The 24,671-nt window shown below is 36.4% G+C and overlaps 1 protein-coding gene across 8 annotated transcripts; it reads left to right on the plus strand.

Moving 5' to 3' along the window:
* Positions 1 to 1,691: 1,691 nt before the first annotated feature.
* Positions 1,692 to 21,305, plus strand: LOC18443063 (ARM repeat superfamily protein). 8 transcript variants are annotated; one of them, XM_020672824.2, is made up of 18 exons: positions 1,699 to 1,970; positions 3,628 to 3,817; positions 4,187 to 4,495; positions 5,088 to 5,177; positions 5,371 to 5,817; positions 5,942 to 6,049; positions 6,388 to 6,518; positions 6,583 to 6,715; positions 7,202 to 7,562; positions 7,666 to 8,204; positions 8,675 to 8,714; positions 8,796 to 8,854; positions 8,944 to 9,102; positions 10,981 to 11,055; positions 12,421 to 12,604; positions 17,757 to 17,950; positions 19,224 to 19,442; positions 20,012 to 21,305. In XM_020672824.2, exons 1-18 carry the CDS (start codon positions 1,777 to 1,779, stop codon positions 20,672 to 20,674), a joined length of 4,095 nt encoding a protein of 1,364 aa, XP_020528483.2. In that variant the 5' UTR covers positions 1,699 to 1,776; the 3' UTR covers positions 20,675 to 21,305. The 8 variants fall into 8 exon arrangements, 7 of the variants coding, with proteins under 7 accessions (XP_088713649.1, XP_020528483.2, XP_006853326.2 ...); XM_088857524.1 differs by having other exon boundaries at positions 1,712 to 1,894; XR_016048912.1 differs by lacking the exon at positions 20,012 to 21,305 and having other exon boundaries at positions 1,692 to 1,970; positions 7,202 to 7,558.
* Positions 21,306 to 24,671: the final 3,366 nt, after the last annotated feature.

Here is a 24,671-nt window from a genome sequence, read left to right on the forward strand (position 1 = left end):
AACTGGATTCGAGAATTTTCGCACAAAATAGTTATCATTTATAATACCACAACGCATATGCATCATATCAACAAATATTATAAATATCGTAACATAAAAAATTACAATAATATAAAAATGTGAATATATAATTATGTGGTAGTAGGCATTTTAATTTAGGATGGGTTTATATGAGTCAGCTGTCTCATAATGTACATGTTCGGGCCTCCCATCAAACCATCTTAAAAATAGATTTTTAATCTAAAATTTAGGGATTCATGATCTAGGTTAAGATGATCATGAACAAAAAAAACAAATAAAAGTTTCAATATTTAATATGTGATTTTTTGAAAATAATTTGTACACCGTATAAGCCCTGAGTTTTTAACAAAAGATGGACGTTGCTGAGTCAGAGTTCTTGCACCCGCGGACTCATGAACGAATTTTCCTTTAATTTATCATTCATACTTAATATATACGCTATAGATAGCTGCTGATAGTGCAACAATTTCAATGTTTTTCTTGCTATTAGCCAATGCAACTATAAAAAACAAAAATCATGTCACTGCATAAGCATTTATTAAAAGACGAAAACTATGACGATCATTATAAAAGGTCAATGTACGACATTTGAAAAAGTAAGGTCGCAATTATTATTTGCTGTCAGATTTTAAATCATGTGGCTAAAAAAATATTGAAATCTAAACAAAAAATTGGTTTGGCATTAAACTTGACCATAGTACATCCACTGCCTTAGATTCCACATCCGATGGATCGAGGTGATGCGACATTCTTGTACCAGAGAGATAAACATATTGATTATATAATTATTTTTGTATAAAAAAATTAAAAGGGTGCGATTTGTATTAGGTGTCAACTTCAAATAATCAAAATAAGACGCACCTCCAAGTCTCGTTAAAAAAATATAGTTTCAATGCTACAAACCTTTATGACAATTTAAAAGTCTATTTTCATTTCTAGTCATATTTAAAGTTCTAAAATGATATGGATAGAACATATTTATAAACACTAGAAATTTTAAAAAAAGGACAATCTAGATTGAACATTACAAGGTACATTACTTTGGGAATTGAAATCCTTTTTTGTTTATATTCATACATCTCGATGTTGAGCGGATCACTTGGAATGTTTTTCGACATCAAAACAACCTTATATAGACTTCATGCCAAATTAAAAACTAAAAGGAAAAGTTTATATAGAGCTGAGGCTGTAAACAATCAAATTTGAGCCTACCTCAAAAAATTTCACTAGTAGAAGTTGTTTTGATGCCGAAATATCTTAAAATTGATCATCTCGACATCAAGATGCATAGACATGAGAAATACAATAGATTGCAAGCTTTGGAAATAGTGTATTTTGTAACGCATTTTTTGATCATCAATTTTCAAGATTTTCCAAGTTTTTATAGATATGTCGATCTACACTAATTTTGAAGCTTTAAACTTTATAAATAAATATAAAAATATATTTTAAAGCTATTACAAAGATTTCCAATATTGAAACTACAACACTATTTGAAAGTAGGCTCTAATTTGATTGTTTAGAGCCTAGGCTTTACACAAACCGCACCCCAAAACTGAAAATCCCTAAAATTTGACGAGCACCAGTTTTGAGATATTGAATATTTCTGGTGGATAAACGCGTCATTTTCTTATTCAAAATTACCGCCAAGAAAGTGCTCATAAATACTCAACTCCCACACAAAGACAGTCAAACTGCGAGAAAATCCCAACTCAAAGGGCTTCTTCCATTTTTCTGTGCCCTAATTTTGAAGCCATGGACGATTTTGCAGAAGAGCCTAACCAGGGCTCGAGCTCTTTCATCCGAAGCGAAGTATTTGCTCAACTCAACCCACTGTGCACTGAAACCCTAGAACTTCTTCAGAAACCTCACGGTAATGGAGCTCCGCTTTTTGCACTGATTGATTATGTCCGGAATGCTCCTCCTGATTCTTTGCAGTCATGCTTTGAGTATGTTTACTGAATCTTAGCACTTCTTTTGTCGATGAATAGATCAGTTCTACAAGAACATGTGAGTAATGAAGGCAAATTGTTAGGATTTATACTTAACTGAATGTTTCTGTAACTGTGTTTGGCCAGTATAATATTTCAATATAACCCTGAGAGAATTTGAGGCTGTTAGCTAGGATTTGTAACTGAATTGAATATTTTGCCTTTTTGTCCCAATAAGTGGGATAATCCATTTGATCATGTAAAAACTTGAGGGAATCATTAGTGTTTGCATCCAGATTCCTTTTTTTTTTCCATTATATAAGCAGGAACTTTACACAAATAATTAGGAATTTTGTCTGAATTATGAAATACCCACTGCTCATAAAAAGTCTGTGATACTGGTGTATTTGTTTGTGATTTTTGTAGTGGAAATGCTTATTTTATCGGAAGGTTCACCTAGTTCTCGTCTGCATTTAATTTGTCTCTAGATGATTTCTGGAGCAAATTGTTTGGGTTTTGGCCTGGATTACATACTCATTAATTTTACATAATTTTATCTGCTTCTATTGCTTGTTTCTCACTATTTGGGGATTGTCATTTGAATCTCCATTTTTTTTTTTTTTTTTTAATTTTGTAAGTTTTTTCTGTCCATAATTTGTATCTGCTTCTATTGCTTGTTTCTCACTATTTGAAGATTGTCATTTGGATCTCTATTTATTTATTTATTTATTTATTTTTAAATTTTGTAAGTGTTTTCTGTCCGATGGTGAAACAATTTTTACTCCAGGGTGGAATATGGAAATTTTGGCTGAATCAAACTTTGGTCTGGAATGATATGACGTTCATGTCATGTTTTCTGGCATTATGTGGGAATTGAAAATTGATAATTTTACATTAACATTTCCAATTTTGAAAAGACTGCTGATGCTTAAACCAACCTGCTCCCCATCTGTTTCTTAAAAAAAGAGGAAAAGGGATCCAATTCTTCTGCTGAAAAAATATTTTGTTTTAAAATTTTTCCGAATGTGGTTTTTTTTTTTTGGGATTATCTGCACAACTAGAGAAAATATGGAACTGGTACGTGGTAATTATATGACTAGTTTGATTAAAACAAGTGATCCTCTGGTTTTGGGGCTGTCTTGGTCATTGTATGCTTTTCCAATTTTGGTTGGGGTGGGAAAGTTGGAATTTGTTGAAATACGATACTAAGATTCACAATACTGGTGTATTTCATTGCTTCTGGATTCACATGGAGAAAACTAGTTTACGCCTTGTGCTAAAACCCTTAAACATATCATATATTTCTAAAGTTAAATTTTTAAAGAAAAGCGGGTCGTGCCTATAATAAATGTATGACTATCATTCATGAGAGTACTGAAATGAAGTGTTGATTAATTGACATATTGTATCTGGAATGCTAGTTTATGTATTTGGCTTGTGCTATGAGAATCCTTGTAGCTTATATTGTTCACTGGCTTTCTGGGATTATGTATCTTGCAGTGGGACATGTATCGCTCTATATATATTGTAAATGCAAAAAAGTGTCTATTAAGTCGACGAATATTTCTGGTTTCATTTTTATTGACTATTTCTTTACCATTTTTTTTTTTGTTGTAATGCTTATTTTGAGCTTTAATGTTTAGTATCCCCTAATGCTCTAGTTTTCCATTTTCAGCTATGTCCTATTTCCCTTGCTGCTTCTCCTTGATGCTGCCATTCGTTGCAGGTCATCTTCTAAAGGTGACCCAAATAAAAACATAGGAGTGGACATGGCTCCCTGTACAATCAGTGATAGGGTGGCAGAAGGTGTGTTGCAGTGTTTGGAGCAAGTTTTAAAGAAGTGCCATTTGGTTTCTGTGAATCAGGTATCTCCCTTCGTAGTTCTATGACACTTGCAAATTTCGAATGTAGATACATGTCACTTTAACCCATAGGTGATGGTTATATCCGATAAGTTGTCTTCAATCTAACCAATCTATAGTAACATACTAAATGTGTGACAAATAAAAGGCCTGGACCTCTCAAATGTTTATTCTGCAATGATTGTGAGAAAGCTATGTTTTCTGGTATATTACACTCATCAAATGCGTCATTTATGACTAGTCCCAGTTGCAATGTTTGTGCTCCTAATGGTTTTATTCAGTCATTAAGATATTTCTTTTGAGCACTGTCTGTATTTTTACTCTCTTTTACTCAAATATGTTTACTTCATCTATAGAGATTTTTTCTTGCAGATGGTTGTGGTCTTGAAGAGTTTGACAAATGGGGCTTTGCTTCCACCATCTGATTCTTCAGAAGAATTTAGGGAAGGAATAATCAAGTGCTTGAAAGCATTGCTTCTTGGGCTACGTCCATGCTTTATCAAAACTTGCACATGTAAATCAACTCCTGGTTTGCCTTTACTAGTATCAAACACGGAACTGAAAGCCTATTTTGATCGTCATATGAAATTTCAAACTGAAGGTGAAGAGTGTTTGATTTCATTTCTCCAGTCCCAAGATGCTTCTGCTGCAGTTGGACACTGGTTGTCCCTGCTTCTCCAAGTAAGAACTTTCTTTAGAATTATCATGGTTTCATATCATATAATATAGAATACATAAAATAGGATAAAATAATATGAGACAATTTAGTGCTTTCACATGTACATTTACTTATGTTTTATATATCAACACAAATTCCCATTTAATCGAACAAGGGTAATTTATCAAACTAGCCATAAGAGATGAGCAATTTAACACTTTATCCATGTCTTTTGATTTAATTTCAAAAATACCCATAAAAATACACATTGCCTTGAGTTGGAATAGTTGCAAATTGGCAGAATTTAAATACCTTATCTCATGGGTATTTTGATAAACTTCCCTAGAAGTAATGATACTGTTGTAAAATTCTATTGAAGAATTACATTTATTTTTCTTTTGAAGAATGACATTTACTATTCTTTAAAAATATTATTTATGTTTGAAATATATAATATACACATGAAATGGAATTATTGGATTCATACAAAATGAACTATTTTATTTGTAATTGAGGTGGGTATCTTCTACCTGTCTCTTATATTATTACTTTTTGATACATTGACTAACCCAGTATACCAATTATTCTTGCTTAAGTCTGTATATGTTTGAAAAGGCTGCAGAGACTGAAGCTGTGAGAGGTCATGTGGGAAGTGCCAAACTTCGTGTTGAAGCCTTTTTAACCCTGCGTATACTCATCGCTAAGGTAACTAGCAGCAGCTTTATGGGTATGTGATCACGTGCTCAGTGTGTTGCAACTTCTGCCATTGTTTAGATGCTCGCAATTCATATATTTGTTGCTTTGTGGGAAAAACTTTCATAAAATTAATTTTATCCGGGGTGTTTCTATTTTCTAGTATTTGGTTATGGTTATATATTTTCTTTATATCCTCTTGCAGGTTGGCACTGCTGATGCATTGGCTTTCTTTTTACCTGGAGTTGTTAGTGGCTTTGGAAAAGTTTTGAATCGCTCAAAGATCATGATTAGTGGGGCAGGTGGAAGTGTTGAAAGTATTGATCATGCAGTAAGAGGCTTGGCTGAGTTTCTAATGATCGTGTTTGGGGATGAACCAAATCTTAATGGTTTGGGCATATCCATGAATGTTCTTAAAGAGCTCCGTCCATGCAAAGATACTTCTGTTGAGTCAGTGTTGGCGGCTCTTCGTTCTTTACACCCGCAAACTGATAACCTGAACAGTGTTAACATGGCCAAAGAAATTGAATCTAGGAAGAGCACTGCTGATGCCCTTCAACACATGGCCCCTCTTCATGTGCATCGCTCAAAGGAATGGATTGAAAAAACTGCTGAGCACATAGATACCTTGGTATCTGCAACATTTCCTCATGTACGTTTAAGCATTAAACCTTCTTGATTGTAATGGTTGTCAATCTTATTAATGTCAAATGTTTCTCTACCTTTTGATTCAATTTATATTTTACCCCTAACCATGTGAAGCAATTGTGCATCAGCTGTGTGTCCATCCAGCACAGAAAGTCCGCTTGGGGCTTGTGGATGCCATGCAAGGATTATTGACTAGATGCCTCTACACGCTAGAGAAGACCAAGTTTATACTTTTGGTGAGTATGAACCTGCATGCATGTGTGTTACGTACATTTCACATGTATCTATGAGTAAACCCATGTATGTTACTTATATGCAAATCCATGCACATCAGTACATTTTATTGGGTCTGTGGACATTTGCTCTCAAAGCTGCATGATTTTACTTATATTTGCATAAGCATACATCTGAATAGATAGATGTGTGAATGTATACATTCATCTAGTTGTATCCACCTAGTATGTACGGAAGCCTTCGTGCAAATCTGCACGCTTTTATTCTTGTAGTTATTTTTGTGATACTTTTGTGTTCCATGAAATGTCATAGTGAATCTTTCATATGACTGTCTCTGCAGGAATGTTTATTTGTTTTGGTTTGTGATGATTACGATGTTGTGGCCTCAGCTGCTCGGAATTTTTTAGCATTCTTGTTCTCAATGAATGAAAGATACCTAAAGGAAAATGATATTGCAGAGATCTTGAGCAGGTAAAATTCTTAAGAATGTTAAAGCACAGCGTAATTCATTGGTGCTAAGTTATTTGCAAAACAGGCTTATTGAGAAACTGCCGAGGGCAGTGCTTGGAAGTGACATCAGTGGTGCAGTGTCTCACGCCCAAAGATTGCTTGCAGCAATTTTTTTTGTTGGTCCGAAGCGTGTGGTTGACCACATTCTTCATACACCAGTAAGTAAATTATCTATCCCATGTTTTCTTAAGTTTAAAGGACATGTCCCATAAGGTGCACCGGCATGCTTAATATGTTATTTTCCTTATGTTCTATCATTCTTATTTAAACTCTTGATGCTTGAAAATTTATGCTGCTTCACACACGCACGTACAGAGGATTGCCCTGTACCTATCAACATCTGAAGATCTAATACAGAAGTACTGCTAGACATTTAATGGTGCTCTGTGTAATTAAATGATCGTGCATGTTATGTGGCTCGTTTGCCATTTTCATACATTATCTTCATTTGAACTGAAGTTGTAGCAAGAACTTTGTTTCAACGTACCATGTAGTCTTATTTGTTACCCTTTGTGGTCTTTGCACTAGTGTGTTCAGTTCCACGATTTTTATTTTCCTTCTCCTTTTAAGAGGTTAGTATTGAGCATTAGCTTTGTTTGAATTTCAAGTATTATTGAGAAAATATTTATAATTTGATGTTGCAGTTCTCAATTGCTCGTTTGTTGGAATCTCTGGCAATGTCCGTGAGTCACAACTCTGCATTTGCCAGTTCTATGGATGAGCTGATTTTAGCAAAGCCCTCTGCAGGATACTTGCACTCCATTTCTGAATTGAAAGCTGATTATAGCTGGACAAACGCCAATAAGGCTTTGATGATTGTTAGTTCAGATGAAATTTCCAAGTCATTCAATTCTCTAAAGAAAGGGTCTGAAGTTCCTTTGGAAGTTGCATGTGCAGAACATCTACTTCCAAGAATGCCTCCTTGGTTTGTTCATGTTGGCGGACCTAGACTTTATCACACGCTTGCAGGAATAGTTAGGCTTGTCAGTTTATCAGTGATGGCAGGTTTTCTTTAGTCTCATTTTTAATATCACTCAATCTGAATTATGTGAATTTTGCACTTAGTTTTACCTATTGACTTTGTTATCTGTTTGTACTTTGTGGATAGATTGCGGATGTGAAATGTCTTTATCCACCCTGACTGATGTTCCATTGGAGGATATCCACACATTGATCTCAGAGCTTCGAATAAGGGAATATGGGAAAGAAGGGTGGCAGGCTTGGTATGCAAGACATGGGTCTGGGCAGTTACTGCGTAAAGCAAGTACTGCAGTGTGTCTTCTGAATGAGATCATTTATGGCATATCAGATGAATCTGTCAATTTATACAAAAACTTGTTTAGAATATCTGAGAACAAAGTAAGTGAAAGATGGGAAGAGGAGATTGGATACAGTGACAATTTAGCTGACGGCTCTGGGAAAGGAATTCATTCAACAGTTATTGATCCATCAGTGAATTGGATGATTTGTGAAGGAGGAGAAACTAGGAGGCATAAAATTGATTGTGTTGGCAGCATTTTACATGAATATTTATCGCCTGAAATTTGGGATCTTCCATTAGATCAAGATTCTCCTCTTTTAGTTTGGGGCGCTGGTGCAGAAGACCTGGATTTGCATTTTTTCCAGGATGCTGCTATGCTTCAACAGGTAGATTTCTATTTTCCATGGTTTTAAATGATGATATTAAATTTTTCTTTGAGTAATGGGGCCATTGGCCTCAACTAGATAAATTCAGTTATTTATTGGTCTAGGACTCTAGGTCTGACCTGGTTTGAAACTGGCCCACTTCTAAACTGTTATACACCAGCCCTCCTGTCCAACTCATTTATTTACTCTGTGGCATGAATGATTAACTAAGAATTTTTTTTGAAGAATCACCATTAAGCGATACTGGAAGGAGGGAGAGAGCAATTTTGTGTAGGCAATAACTCATTTCTTCCTCTTAACTTTTTACTTCCTGTTTGAAATTTTCAACCAGAGTACTACCTCTTTTTTGTCCCTGGATGGGCCAGCTGTGTACTAGGAGCATTGGTTTATACTTTAAGGTCTCTTTTGTTGATTTGCATGCACGACCACTTTGAAATACTTCTGGTATTACCACCTTTGCTTTATGGCAGGTTATAGTCGATGGCTTAGGCATATTTGGAATATCACTAGGTAAAGATTTCGAGAGAAGTGGGTTCCTACATTCTTCTCTATATTTATTGCTGAAGAATCTTATTTGTTCTAATGATCAAGTCAAGAGTGCTTCTGATGTTGTGCTGCAGACCCTTTCTTCTTCAACTGGTCATACCACGGTGGGCATTTTGGCAAAACCTGTTTTCCCTTGGCAGTTTATAATTGTGTTAAATTTTGTAGGCTCTTGATTTCTTTTACTTTTGAATAGGTCAAAAGCTTGGTTGTGGGGAATGCAGATTATGTAGTTGATTCTCTATGTCAGCAGTTGCGCCATGTGGATCTTAATCCTCATGTTCCTGATGTGCTTGCTTCCATGCTTTCCTACATTGGAATGGCCCATGAAATTTTGCCATTGTTGGAGGAACCGGTACAACTTGTTTGCCTTCTCAAGTCTTATAATTTAAAATATGTGGTGTTTGGGTGAGTGTTTTTCAGCACTAAGGGTTCCCAGGAGTTGCTCTTCCTAAGTATTGTTCTTTGCCCAAGCATTACACTCAATGGAGTTTTTGTAAGGTCTTCCTCCACTAGGTCTTGCTTATGGCACTCCATAAATTTCTTCGAATTAGTTATTAAGGTTCCACATTACCTTCTCACTAAAAAAAATAAAAAATAAAATAAATTATATATATATATATATATATATATATATGAAAGTCACTATGCAACGCCTATGGGCAAACTGAACAGTGTTTTGGCCCATAGGCCTGGCGCCGTCCAATTTTTTCGGACAGTGTGGATAAATCGACTGCACTAGAAAACACGGGAAACTGCCTAGAGCTGTTGCGGGGCGAAAACATGACACACACGCGCACGATATATATATATATATATATATATATATATATATATATATATATATATATATGGCTCACATTATTCTGGTTTTCATTCTTTCTGTCCTGTTAATGTAGCTCTCGCTCCTGCATATTTTAGTGCCAGATTCTATTTAATATGCGAATATTTGATAAGCTACCTCTAGTATGCTTGGAATGGAAAACTGTAGTGGAGATGATTTTGTATGGTAAAGTATGCAAGATACAGGTCTCTTTCAACTCATTCAAGAAAACAATACGGTTCTCTTTCCCATCTAGTGAGATGTCATTGTTGGTTGTTGCATTTGAGTAATTGATATTTGTATCTTAGCTCCAAATATCTTTTACCTTACTGAACAGTATGATCATCTGAGTTCTGTGTATTATGAAGTTGGATATTATTTCCGGTTTTCATCGTTCATCATGAATTTTCCCCAGTCAATGTTTAGCATTACGTCTGTTGTGTTATAGATCTCAAAATTTCTGAATCCGCAAAGGAACTCTTTCCATGGCTCGTAGTGGCTATAGTTGCTTGGAATTAAATGTTCAGCACATGCAGATGGTTTACTGATAAAAAAAGGAAAGGTATACGGTGGTAGTTCCTATTTTAGCAATCTGGAGAATAATCTTGGATGGTAGAATGGCAGTTTTGCATACTGTAGGTCTCACATTTGAAAATTGTGTACTTGATGAGAACAATCTTAAGTATTGCGTGTCTCTTTCTATTACAGTGGGAGGGGAATTGGATTTCTAATACGATGGGAGGGAAGTGGGACAGTTTGAATGCAAGGAACTCTGGACCATCCTTGTAGGTTGCCTAAACTGGCAAAGGATTTTGTGTTGAGAGATCAACATGGACAACAGATGCAATATTTGTAAATGCTTAGGGAGCCTCTGTTTTCACTCATGTTCCATTCCCATCAAAATCATGATTGAAATAGAATCTACACTGGCTGGTATTGCCACCGATATTTCTTGGTGGGATTATAAAAGCATGGGAGGCAATGGTGGCCCCCTGTTTATCCTATTATTTTGGAATTCTGAAGTTAGCATCTTTCGAGAAATCTACCTTTATTAGCTGCATCTATTTTTGGTGATTTTTTTTGCCATCTTTCAGCACAACACTCTTTTCTAAATTATGAACCTTAAGCTTCATCCTCTTTTATAGCTGCTAGTGGTATTTATTCACTTTGCGATTATATCCTTTATAGTTTGTTTTTCCAATAGTTTGTGTGATGCCATTATTATTTCGCTAGTTGATCTTCTTTATTGCTCTTAGTTTGAGAAAGCTTCAATTTATGAGTTGTTTCTCTTGTGGTTCTTGGTGTTCTTCCCAAAAAAAAAATGATTATGGTTATGCACTTCAAGTAGTTTTAGGCAGAAATTTTTATGATGTTTCCTTAACTTGTCATGAATTGGTTTGAATTCCACAGATGCGGTCTATTTCATCAGAGCTAGAGGTTATTGGGAGGCATCAACACCCAGAGTTAACCATTCCATTTCTGAAGGTAGCATCGTTTCTTGTTTTAATGCAACTTATGCTACTTTTTAATACCCTCCACTTTAATTAGCTGTTGAACAGTGCCATTGCATGTTGTGGAATTTGATGTGCCTTGTAGTATCAGCATCCATATCTGGTACACATTCTGTTAGTAAGCTTGGATTTGATATTAAGCTACCCAAATTTCTCCCAATTATTATGGAGGAATTGTATCTTTTTTTTTTTGGAAAATAAGTATGCATGCACAAATTGCTTTTTATGTTCACAGTGTGGCCATTACTAGATTCTTGATAGAGTGAGAATTTGATCATAGTCTCATTTTTAATGTATCTGATGCTACTACAAGCTAAATTGCACGTAATTAGCAGTTCAAAAGTGTGATGTGCATTTTGTGGTTGTTGAAGTGAATTGCCTTGTCAAGCCTGCCATGGTTACCTTAATCACTGAACCAAGTGGCCACAAGTCTTATCTTGGAGTGATTGTAACTAGGCTTTGCAAAACTCACATTTGAAAAGTTCTTGGGAGGTATCCTTCAATTGCAACATGGATGATTGACTGACATAATTTAGTTTTGAAAATGCCCATGGATTACTTTACCTCACAATTAAGTCTCCTTTTCCATTTATGTTAATGGGAAATTTTTCCCTCATATGACTGGGGAAATTACTTGTGCCATCTGTTGTATTGCATACCCTTGGAAATAGGATGGCCATCAGTGGCAGCCTGCACTGGTGTTGTTATGATGCCAATATATGCACATTCGTGCAAGTTTCTTCCAAGAAACTTCCATCCTGAGCAATGTGAAGCCATCCCAGTTTTATTATTGATTTGGTATTTGTTGATGTATCATGCTGACGTCTAGGCTTCGGTTGGGAAAATTTGGCTGGTAGTCTCTTTCTTCCTTGAGATTTCCCTCTGTATTTCATCCAGTTCAGAAGTGACTGCGGCAGTACTCTCTCTTACAAAACATTCATCTGGGATTTTGGTAGCTAACTTGGGCAAATCCTCTGATAGTAAATGTCCCACTTGATATGCAGGGGAACTTCTTATGTAAGAATACTAGTGAGAGGTTTTCTGCTATTGAATGTCACAGATAGCATGATAATTCATGGGAAATGTTTTCTTTCATGTCGTGTTGCCTTGTGTCCGTGATGAAGTTTCCACTGGAGCTAGTCTACGAGTGTCTTGGATAAATCTTAGTCATCTCTGCAAGTTTTTAAGAATTGGTGTTGCATGTATCATGCTATATGGAAACTACCATGATTTATATGCTTAGTATTCTTCATACTCTTCTTCATACTCGAGCCAGTTATGATTTTTCTGTTATCCGGTTCTCATCATTCTGAATAAGGACTTGTATTATTTGCTGCAGGCAATACGAGAAATTGGGAAAGCAGCGATGCATGAAAGTGTTTTAGTGGCCAATGAGTCTCAAGAATATTTTGTGCATGTCAAATCAGATATAAAGGGTTTAGATAAAAGGACGAGTGAGGTTACCATACAAAATGATGGATCCCCGGATGCTGATGGTAGCGGTCCCGAAACATTGTCATCTCGTAAGTACTTCCAGGATTGAATTTCTGTGGTATGTTTTTCAATGATAAGATTTTTGCTATTTTATTCAATTGTTTTACTTCTCTTCAAGGAAGTCGTTTAAATTGATGTGTAGTACTATAGTAGAGATTTGCTTAAAATCTAGATCGTGCTTTGTCAATTCATTGTTAATGAGTCTGACAGTGCTTCTTGCTTCGCTTAGAGGTTAGCATAGGTCGAGCTAGCCTTACTGACTACTCTGGAATCACCACTTGAATAACAGAGCTTTCAGTCTGATAGTCGCTTCTTCCCGGCTTCTATCCTGCACCTGGTCAACTCGATCAAGCTGCTGTGGTATGAACCAATCCCAACCCCGTCGGAAAGGGACGTTCTGACATCTCGTTTAATATTCTCTGTACTGACAATGATCAAACAAAAGAAAAATGTTCTTTGAACTACTTTCCGACTTTCATGGGTACATTTGGCTCCCTTGTTCCCTACTATGAAAAATCATTATGATCTTAGGCTTATTGGCCAGACTTTGACTTGGCCTTTATTTGGCCGGAATGCTTCCTTTCTTGGTGCTGCTGGCCCCCATCCAGACCAGACTTACCTGGATTGAATTGTGACTTGGCAGGTTGATTCAACTGAACTCATAGGTGAGCTTCATCTTTGCTTAAAACCTCACCTTTGCTTCCATGTCCTTACACGACATAAAAATTTGAAAAATATGCCAAAAGATTGAAGTCTTTGAATTTTTTCCCGTGTTACTTTCTTTATTTTTTCCTAAATATGATGGATTGGGATATTAGGTATGGTTTCCGGGATTGGGATTGGGAACGGGACTGGTTCTAGATTAGATCGGGAGTGAGGGATCGTGAAAGGCTAGAAGGTCCCTAGTTTCAGGATTGATGTATGTAAATCCCAAAATTAAGGTTCGAGAACCCAATTTGTTGGGGAGCTCAATCTTAACTTTCAGGAATCAAATGATAAGTTCTACAACTCAAAGCTCGATTTGGTTAAAAATTGTGGTCCTTGAGTGCACTTAACTAGGATTCCCTGGGTCCAGAAGCGCAATCTGTATAATATTATATAGAATTAATGATTTGTTTTTAGAAAAAACCCAAATTTTATTAATAAGTGTCAAAAATCCGATCATTCTATGATAATTTTATAATTTATTACTCCTTTAAGAATAGTTCATATTTTGATTAAGTTATAACAAGTTTTTAAAGAAATTGAAACTAAAAAAAATTTAAGAAAATTGGATCATTATATGATATATCAATTGTTGCTTCCTTTGGGTGTAGTTTATGACTTTATGACAAGGAATAGAAATCATGGCCGTCCTTTATTGAAACAAAAAAGTATTAAAATAAGTATTAAGTTGAAGCCCATGGTAACTTGTGACTTAGTAAAAAGGCCAAGGGGGACAGTATTGTCTGCTATCACCAGAAATCATATATGTAAAATTATCATACATACAACTATATATTATATAAATACTTAAAAGTATTGACTAATCATAAAAAATAGCCGCTACTTAGCATTAAATTGAAGCTCAAGGTTCTAACTTGTGATCTTTAAAGTGGCCAAGAGGGACACTAGAGTATACCAATAAGGGAATCTTGATCTCACGTTGGTGGAACTTCGGTTCAATTTGAAAGGTGGACTATGTGACCAGGCAAGTCAATACCAATTAATTTTTTTTTTTTTACTTTTTTCTTATTGTATTGCTACCTGAATCACTCACAAGTGTTTGTATACAATATGAACCAAATAAAAGTGTCTAAGAATTCTCACTTGTTTGCCATTAAAATGAAAATACATTCAAGATACAGATCTAGAAATAAAGTTGCAATGGAATCAAAAGAGCATAAACTAAGAGAATACCTTATACCTTACCCCAAGTTACCTCCAAGGACTCAGCAAACCCCACATTGGGTCTCCTCCACCAATAGCACACAGGATCTTGGTTCAAGATCTCATCTCACAACTTGGGAAACCTAGGCAAAAACCTGCAGAGTGCATAACATGGGATGTCCTTGACCAAGGTTCAACACATGAGCATAAGGCCAAGACCTAGGGCTAGGCTATGTGGCTCAGGCGTGCCACCCCTTGGCTTAGTTTTCATTCTTAAACCCTAAAGTTTGGAGAGAAGAAGAGAGATATTTTGAGAATAGCGTGCCACTCCTTGAGGCTTTGAGACAGAGAGGTCAAGTGTCGAGAATGAACCCTCCCATAGCTAGTTTATATAGAACAAATACTAGGGTTTCTAGGGTTAGGGTTTTGCCATCACTATGAGATTTAATCTTGACCTTTGATCTTGGAGACTCGTGGGGTGAAGAGATCTCATCCATTCATTCCTTATATCAGCCATCATGATTAAAGGAATGAGGTGGAACAATTATCCCTTAGTTTTCATAACTCCATTACCATCAAATATTGTGTAGAGAAAGTAATAAATAAATCATAATTAATTTCTTTCACCTTCTTATTTTGAAATCAATCACAATTAATTTTTTGCACCTTCTTATATTGAAATCAATCAAAATCTCTACACAAAAGTTCCCTAAAATATCAAATCAACATATGGCATAATTGCCACATTTCAATTTAGGAAAGTGTAGAGGACGTGGGGCACACCACCCATAGGTTGGCCATGTGGCCCCCTCGCCCCATAACATGGTGGTCCCAATGTACCCCAATGGGCCCCCCGAATACTTTAAACATAATTTTAGATAATAAAATAATTTTATAAAACCTCTAAATATTTTAGTTTTTCTCTAATAAAAATAAATCCAGAAAATTGATTTTTCTTTAGTTAAAAATCATTTTTAAATAAAATAAAATACTTAGAGAGGTCTAAAAATTTATTTTAATTATCAGAAAAATAATTAAAATATATTTAAACATATTTAAAAAGATTTGATGAGAATTGGATCCATAGAGTTAAAATTACGATAAATATATTGAGGACTCCATCCTCTCTAGAGATCGTATCTCATTGCACCTTCTCAAACTGATCCAACAGGTCCCATGATCCACAACCTCTCGTAGGGGTTCATTATTGTACCATCAAAGTCAGCCAATAAAGTGAAGGAGATCTGATTCTAGACCACGGATTACACGTCCCTCCTTGAGGACAATCCATGCCTCATTTTAGCAATATGCTCCATGGGTCCTTCCAATACAGGCCAGCGTTGCAGAGAGTCATCTCCTCTGTATATGTACACATCACACACTCTTATCCAAAAAGGGCGGCTTCCCAAATGGCTATCAAGTGTATATGTCGTGTGATGGTAATGATAAGGATTTAGGCTCTTGTCATCTCATGCTATCCATCACACATAGGGGTCAAATCTATGGCCCCTGGCCAACTGTCCTAGGCACATTTATGACCTCATCGAGGGATAACCCGACATCGAAAATCCTTATCGGTTGTGTTCACATAATGCCTAGGACTATGGGTTTTTAGACATTACACTGAGCTATAGCCAGTCAAAAGTGTGTACCGACATCAGAAATGCCTCATAGTCCAATGTGGACCACACTCCCACTGGAGCTAATATTTCACTATATTCTTTTTTTTTAAAGTTCATGCTCTCATAGGGCTTTAAATGGTCACACAACCCCAACACAATTTTCCTATGAACCCTTGGATATTATGATAAGGAATTTGGATCCTACGTAACTCGGGATCTCGATCCCTAATAGGAAGGATTAAGATCCCAAAGCTTAAAAATCGTGGAGGAGCGAGATACCTCTCCCTGGAACGCAGGAGCTAGCTTCCACAGCAGGATCGACCCCTTGGTTGAGACTTGAGAGATCACATAACTAGGATATCACGGTTCATAGAAACTCTAACCCACATTCACATGCCTTCATTTGCAGCTCCATACCAGTTAAACAATATATATTTTGGTAGATAATATGCCACAAAATATGTCAATTGTTTGACTTCCTCTTTCCCATTTGGCCATTTTTCATCATTCTAGAAGGAAAGTTGGGTTGGGATATCAGAGTTTAGAGAAACCCCACCCGAAGTCTCAACCGTCAGAATAGCATTACATGTTTTGTCCAATCAACATTTAAAGGTGGTGTTGGAGTACTGGCTGACTTTCGGAACTCCATCAGTTGTTGAAGTTCAAACTTCAAGAACTAAGGAACTTCAAGAAGGCGGTCCTCAAAATGCTCACTTCCTTTGTCTCTTCCTACAAGAGTTGTAGGGCTTTCATGTTAGTCTCCCTTATGGCATACTTGGCTTCTTTAGCTCTGCAGGATGATTTGGAGGTTGTCCTTCAGGCATGAATAGGTATTGGAAATCTAAAGCAGAAACCAGAGTAGAACCCCCTATTCTCTTTCTCCCCTTACTGAAATTATGAAAAATTGAATGACTTCATCTCTCCAATGAAATTTTGGATGTTGCAAATGCTCTTGAGGCCCTAAGAAATGGGGTAGGGTGGACAATGTGGTGCTCCGCATGGGGGTGGACCAAATTCTTTTCCTCAAGTCTTATTCTGAATCCAAGGCAACTGAAGACACGTCTGTCTATGATACTTATGATTTCCATGTGACTGGATAGCATCAATGGGTATAAATTGATGGAATTTAGAACCATTGGAATAGCCAAAAGCCTTCCTTGCTTATTTATGAGCTGGACCTGGCTTCTGCATAAACTATGGACCTGCCATAAATAACATTCAATCAACGTGTTATACACACTAAATGGATTAGGTTACACATAAATACTAAAACCTGAGCGATCCATGTCCAGGGTGTTGACGTTAACCAGACTTCATGTTTCAAACTTCCAATGGTACATTCAATCCCTTCACATTATCTGTAAGCAGTTCCAATCTGGGATCTGCTTTTACTTCCTGCACTTATGCTTTATGTGTCGCAACTGTAAGAACTTGTCTTTCTTTTGTTTGTTCATTCTTGAAAGTTTATACGGGTACATGCATCGATTTTCTTTCAAACTCATCTCCTTGGAGAAACATTTCTGTAAGTATTCTGACTCGGTATCATCACTATGATGCTTAATGTGTGTAAGATTTTTCTATTTATATGGTCGACATGATCAGAATTTTGTAAGCAGTCAGCAAATTTTGTTAGTTTTTTTGTTTGTTATCAACACCTTGATTGCAAATTCATTTTTGGTGAAATATCCAGAGGAATCAATGGATATGAAGTCCAGTATTGATGCAGAAGTAGAGCATTGGGAAGACTTGCTATCCAAATTGAATGACTTTAGAAGATACAGACGCTCAGTTGGATCTGTTGCTGGCTCGTGCATATCAGCTGCCACTCCACTCTTGGCTTCAACGGAAGAGGCATCTTGTCTGATAGCTCTTGATGTAATCGAGGTACTTATCTATCTGGTTTTGAGAGAGCGTCAGGTTACAAATCACGTCAGTATTATTATTGGGGATATGGTCGAGAACATTTGAACTTGTGAACTTAAATGTCAATTGCAATGAGTAAATGTAGAACTTATTTTGGCTCTTCTATGGTTGAAGATGCTTGGCTTCTTTATATGAATGTAAGGAGGTGGTTCTTTATATGGGCATATCTCTCTCTCCCCCCCGCTCTCTCTCTCTCTCTCTCTTGCATGTTATGGTAATGCCTAATATGTGGGGGATTGGATAAACAGAGGTTAAGATTCTTTCAGACATGAGCATGTTGTGTCTCTTGCACATTATCTTTTAGTAACGCCCCTATTTGGAGGTCCTTTGCTACAGTTTAAGTTTGAACATCAGACTCAGAAAAGTTTGTTGAGGCAACACTTCCAAAATATGATATAGTAAAGCAAGCCATCATCATTATCATCATTTTAGCCTTTTTCCAATTAATTGGAGTTGGCTACATGAATCCTGGTTCTCCATGCTGCTCTATTAAATGCCATATCCTCAGTGAGGCCTTAAGTCCTTATATCTTTTCGGATTACTTCCAACAACGTCCTTTTAGGTGTACCCCTTGCCCTTTTCAGTCCTTCTACTTGAACTAACTCGCACCTCCTAATAGGTACTGTACTTGGTCAGCATCACACATGGCTAGTGCCACACATGGTAAAACAAGCCGTTTGATGTAAATAATTTACTGCCACCTCATGTTTAACTAGCATGCTTTTTTATGAGTGCTCACGTTTTCTGGCTCCCTTCTTGCCACTGGTCATTTGTGCTAAGAACCTAGGTGTTGTAGCTTCAAATTATCAATCAGCTTAGTTTGGTTTATTGGTCAGAGCATAGGTGTGAGTCCGACTTGCTTGAATGATGAGGCAATCCTGAGGCATATGCACCCTAGAGTTGGTAAATGCTCTCAACTGGTCTTCCATTAGAAAATATGTGTCACCATCCTAGTCAGTGGTGACGCTTGAGGACCAGTTGTTTAAGATCAGAGGCTTTGCTTGGGATGACTAAGTTTATATTTCTGAGAGATCATATCACTTTTTATTTTATTAAAGAAATAATGGAAATAATGGCTACAGAATAGAAAGTTTTTTATTCCTAATTTTCCCTCTCTGATATTTTTCTGATTTCTTTTCTGTTCATTAAACGTATAATTTCTTTCTATAGACCTACAGTGATATATAATAGCTTGGTCATGAGTTATAGATACTCAAATTGAAAGTTATTTCAGCTAGGGGTTGCTGCTCTGGCAAAAGTAGAGGAAGCTTTTAGGCATGAAAGAGAAACAAAGGAAGCGATTATCCAAGTGATTCAACGCAGTTCATTTTATGATCTTCAAGACACTGTTGATGCGACAAATGAAGGAGAAGCTGATGAGAATAGACTGCTTCCAGCAGTGAACAAAATATGGCCTTATTTGGTTCTCTGCGCTAAACATAAAAATCCTGTGGTAAGTGTTTATTTTGTATGTCTGTACCCATATCTTTGATTACACTGAAACATTGCTCGTGTTCTTTTTGCATACTGTGACATTGCTTCTCGTATCAGTGGTACTTTACCAGGCAGTGGGTTTAGAGTAATGTGAATTGTCAGATTTTTGGAAATTTTGTGTGTGTGTGTGAGTGTGAGAGAGAGAGAGAGAGAGACAGAGAGAGAGAGAGAGAGAGAGTTTTTCGCCAAATTCAAGAGCGTTGTAATTCTCAGTCAAACTTGAGAAAGGTTGGGGCGTGTTTCTCAGCCAATTTCAAGATAGGCAAGGGGCAGTGCAATTCCCAGCCAAACTCTAGAGAGAACGGCGTTATTTCTCGGTCATGTTCAAGGGCCTTTTTGATATAGAATATACATTTTTGAGTTTGAGTTGGCCTTTCAAACTCTGAACAGAATGTCATATCATGAGCTGAACCATTTTTCTTTCATATTGCTTAATAAGAGAGAGAGAGAGAGAGAGAGAGAGAGAGAGAGAGAGAGAGAGAGAGAGAGCTCTATTATAATGATCTTAACCTCTCTCTTTTTATCCAGGTTATCAAGAGATGCTTGCTTGTGGTCAGCTCGGTGGTCCAAACTTGTGGTGGAGACTTCTTTATCCGTAGATTCTTCACTGATGGCTCTGCATTCTGGAACCTCTTAATCTCTGCACCATTCTCTCCAAAACCCAAGAGAAAAAACGAAGGACCCATAATGCTTCCATATAGAAAACCAACTTCTCTCTCTCCAGAGCATGATTCAATGGCCGAAATCTCCAGCCTTAAGGTTAAAGAGTCAATCCTTAAAATGATAACAGACATCAGTAAGAATAAGAAGAGCGCTCGAGCCTTAGAAGGTGTGTTTAGAAAGGTTAGTAGTCTCATTGTAGGGGTGGCTTGTAGCAATGTGGCTACTCTCCGAGGAACTGCCATTGATGCACTCCGCAGGCTTTCTGGCATTGATCCCGACTTTGTTTGGCTACTTCTAGCTGACATTGTCTACTCGTTAGAACAGAAGGATGAACATCCTTCTCCACCCTCCCCAGACTTAGCGGAGGTTTCCCAGTTGTTGCCCCCACCATCTTCTGCTAAAGAGTATTTGTATGTACAGTACGGGGGAGAGAGATTTAGTGTTGATGTTGAACTTTCTAGGGCAAAGGAGGTGTTTCAGAAGTTGAATCAAGAATCTCCAGCCTTGTATATGTACATTAACGGTTAAATATACTAGGTTAGATGTTCTGCTTGGTACTTTTAGGGCGAGAGTGTTTGCTTTTTCACATGTGTTCTCAATTGTGTTTGATGTTGAGGTTTGATGGGAGGTGTCTATTGTCTGCCATTGCCTCTCGATTTGAGAAACTGCTATCAAGAGGGGGAGAGAGAGAGGGAGGGAGAAGGAGAAGAACGGGGGAATTGGTCCCAGAGAGGGAGGGATGGTTGGAGAGAGAGGTGTCTTGTAATGACTTCTTTGTGGATTGAGGATCTGAGACCGTCCTAGACACTTATGAGTCCATTTCTGTCTCAAAGAATTGGATGTAGAGTTCTTAGAATATTGTATATTTGATGGATCTAGCTCCATTGAAATGGATAGATTAGATCAGATGTGAGGTAGTAATCAAGATGGGATATTTTTGAGGCTCCATGTTCAATTTTTCAAGAGTCTCGGTCTTAGATTGGATCTGCAAATTCCGGGGCCTCATATCAGATTTTTATCAAGATCATGAAGATTTTTATCAAGAATTATGATCTTGGGGTTTTCTTTTTATTAGTGATATACTGGATACATATAAACCAAAGTCTTGTGCACAATCTGCTGAATTTATCCAACAATCTTTTTGTGGGTTGATGTCCAAGTAGAACTGCTCAAGGAAACACTTAAAAGGTACTATGGAGATACACCCTTCATGTGTAACAGGCCCTGGCTCCATCCTCAAACTCATCGATGAATGATTGAGGTGAGCATAAGCACATAGACAAATGACATTATTTACACCATACATTACCTTATAGTTTCATTTTTGTAGGAGAGAAGCACAAAACAATGTCCTTTTCTTGGACCTGTTATAGAATCATGACACATTTGAGAGAGAGCGAGAGAGAGGCATTGCTTGCACGCATTTCACATAGAAAGCATTTTATTTCATACCAAAAATGAGATTAGATCACTAAGAAACTCGTAATGCAAGAACCGATGATGGCTTGAACCACCTCGGATGTTGTAGTCCCGTGCAGATTTGTCAAAGAAGGGAGACAAAATTGGTTTTCAAAATTTGTTTTATTTTTCCTCATAACTAAGCCCCATGCAGAACAACTTATCAATGTTAAGAGCAGAAACTAAAATGGGTTGTACAAATTGTTTCTTTTCCTCAAAGAAAACTAACGGGATTGTATATTATGAGACCATTTATCTTTAGGGATTATTTATAAAGAGGTCATTTATGTTTTATACATGGAGGTCACAATCATTATTGTTCTTAAATTTTAAAATGGGTGGTTCTAAGAGTGTAATTAACTATACATAGTTTACAAAAAAAAAATCTCCTATTTCATGTCTCACTCTAAGCCATCACAATTATTAATAGTCATTACATGTCAAATTGGATAGCTTGGCGTGTGTTATGAAGTTTGAGAATCGTTTTATTTTTTTAAAAACTTTTAAGTCTAGTCAATACACCATTATAACTATTCAATTTGAATTTTGATGGACATGAGTGTTTGTAATTTTCTTGGACTAAAAGTGAATGGTCTTTGTGTGCTTTCCAAAACTAAATAGGGTTCTACAACTTAAGTTGTTCTCTCTTTTTTTCTTGTAAAAAAATAATGAGGTTGATGTTAATTTGGGGCGGCCTAGAATAAATATCACTGTACTCTATTCAAGATTGTATATAATGAAATTGTTGCCTTTCATACATAAAGATCACAAACACCTCGAGCTGTTAGACGAAAATCAGATAGTCACTTTTTTTTGTGCAGAGTTTGAGCAATATATTCTCTTAGTTTGCAATCAATTTCTATTCCACCTGACTGCCCAATTTCACATCTGATAGTCGAAGGCAATTGTGACCCTTATGGTACAAAGATAAAAGTGGAGGACACAGAAGACTAATAACGAATTTTGCTTATTGACTAAAGCTATCTTAGCCTTCTGATTGAATTGATCGGCTGGAAGGAGTAGTCTATGTGTGGGTAGTGCCACATGAAAAGCTTCTCCTTCAAGAAGTGCTCAAAACTTATAGGCTCATGGTACCATAAGAATCTATATACTGCCTAGAAAGAAATCCAAGGAGAAATGCACTACCAAGAAAGCTTTAGCAAATACTATCCACAAACCAATCAACCTTTCCTTCAAAACATTTCGTCCAAACATGAGGAAAGGCAGCACAACTTCTTGTCACTTGCCAGAGTGTCCCTGGGCCCTTCATTGCAGAAGAAAATTGTCCACCACTTATCACATTTGCTTAGACATTAGCATGCAATTGAGTTTGGCAAACTAGTGAACAGATCAAGCTTATATAATCCTATTGCTTTAGTATATTTGGTTAGCTGAAAACTGCCCACTATCAAGCTTAGCAACAACCTTGTCAGCCTGCTTCAGCATGAAACTACTGGACACTTGATATAATTTCCAGCTCTTTCGTTTAATGGACCTCCTATGGCACTTTGGATTGTGAGCCACTACACCATATGCATTTCTAATGTTATCAAACTAAGGCCCTGTTTTGATGAGTTAGAAATACAACTCCTTTAAAATTGCCTAGGGTTAACTTGAGTTAGAAATACAACTCCTTTAAAATTGCCCAGGGTTAACTATCATTCCAGCTTTGCTATGTTTTTTTTTTTTTGGGTAATTTAGTGGGGCAGATAGGTCCCTACCCGTTTTTTCATATAGATTAGGGCGTTCAGTTTTTTGAAAGAGTTAGTTGGTGGTGTCAGCAGGATTGCAAACCACAACGTGATAACTAAGTATGGGGGTGCTACCATCACGATCTAGCTCCTTTCGTACATTGTTGTCGTCTTGTTATTATATTTGGACACATTAACTGGGCAGGAGTGGAATCCTTGACACATTGTGGACACATTGCCACTTCCACACTGACCGCTCAAGCTAAGGGTCCTTTCCTATTGTCGTGCTCATGTCACTGTTAATCAAATTCCACTTATCGACAAAATGCCCCTAACATCAGTGTTTTGCAGGTAGAAGCAAAAAAGAAGAGGGAAATTTATCAAGGAACACGTGATTTGAACTGTTTAGCATTGTGTACATTTTCTTTTAACTAGCTTCAAATTACCGATCATTTTTTTTTTATCAAATTTCAAATTGACCATTAAATGACATATCAAAACAGATTTTAAAATTTTTCAAAATACACTTAAAAGTAAAATGTTAAATAGTTTAAATATTAAGTGTATTTTGATAAATTTCCTTCAAAGTACTCCTTTACTGCCACCGGTAATAGCAAAGTTATTTTCACATACATTTATATTGAATGATGCGCCCCTATGCCCACACATACCTTTAAGTTAATGTCAAATACAGGTAAAGGTAGAAGAGGGCAATCAAAATAGTAATTTATATTTCGTATTTTACACACTTTTTAAGACTATATATTTTATGTTAATTTTATTGTTCTATACATTTAATAAGTTCAAGTGTACATATTTCTCATAAAGAATATTGAAAATAATTAAATAATAGTAAATAACTCAATAAATAATATACAATGAAACTATTTACTTTTGCCTCTCTCTCTCTCTCTCTCTATATATATATATATATATACAGAATTCCAAAAAATTTCAATGTTAGATACACTTTCAACTGAGTGGCAGTAGATTTAGAACATTATTAGAGCTTGTAGTTCATATTGTTTTCATGGTGGCTTATCCAAATAATATTTGACATGGAGCTTCACAAAAGCTACAATTTTTTTGATAATTTCTATTCAAATGAGCAGCCCATATTTGAGTTTGCAATGGCAATAGATTTAGAGCATCCATAAATCACAGATTTTCTTATCATTTATTTTACTATTTTTGGTGAGGTCTTCAGAGGGAAGATTTTTTTAGGTCTCTAGGCCACCTCAAAAGTGGTATTTTAAGGGGAGAATATATAGTTGCACAATCGAAAGAAATGTCCTGATTTATTTTTGGAATTCAGAAATAGTTGTATATATGTCATATTGTACACTGTAAAAGAATATAATTTATTTTAATTTTTA

Source organism: Amborella trichopoda, chromosome 2, assembly GCF_054954075.1.
Source record: "Amborella trichopoda isolate Santa Cruz 75 chromosome 2, AtrichopodaSantaCruz75HAP2 v2.0, whole genome shotgun sequence".
Classification (NCBI taxonomy): Eukaryota; Viridiplantae; Streptophyta; class Magnoliopsida; order Amborellales; family Amborellaceae; genus Amborella; species Amborella trichopoda.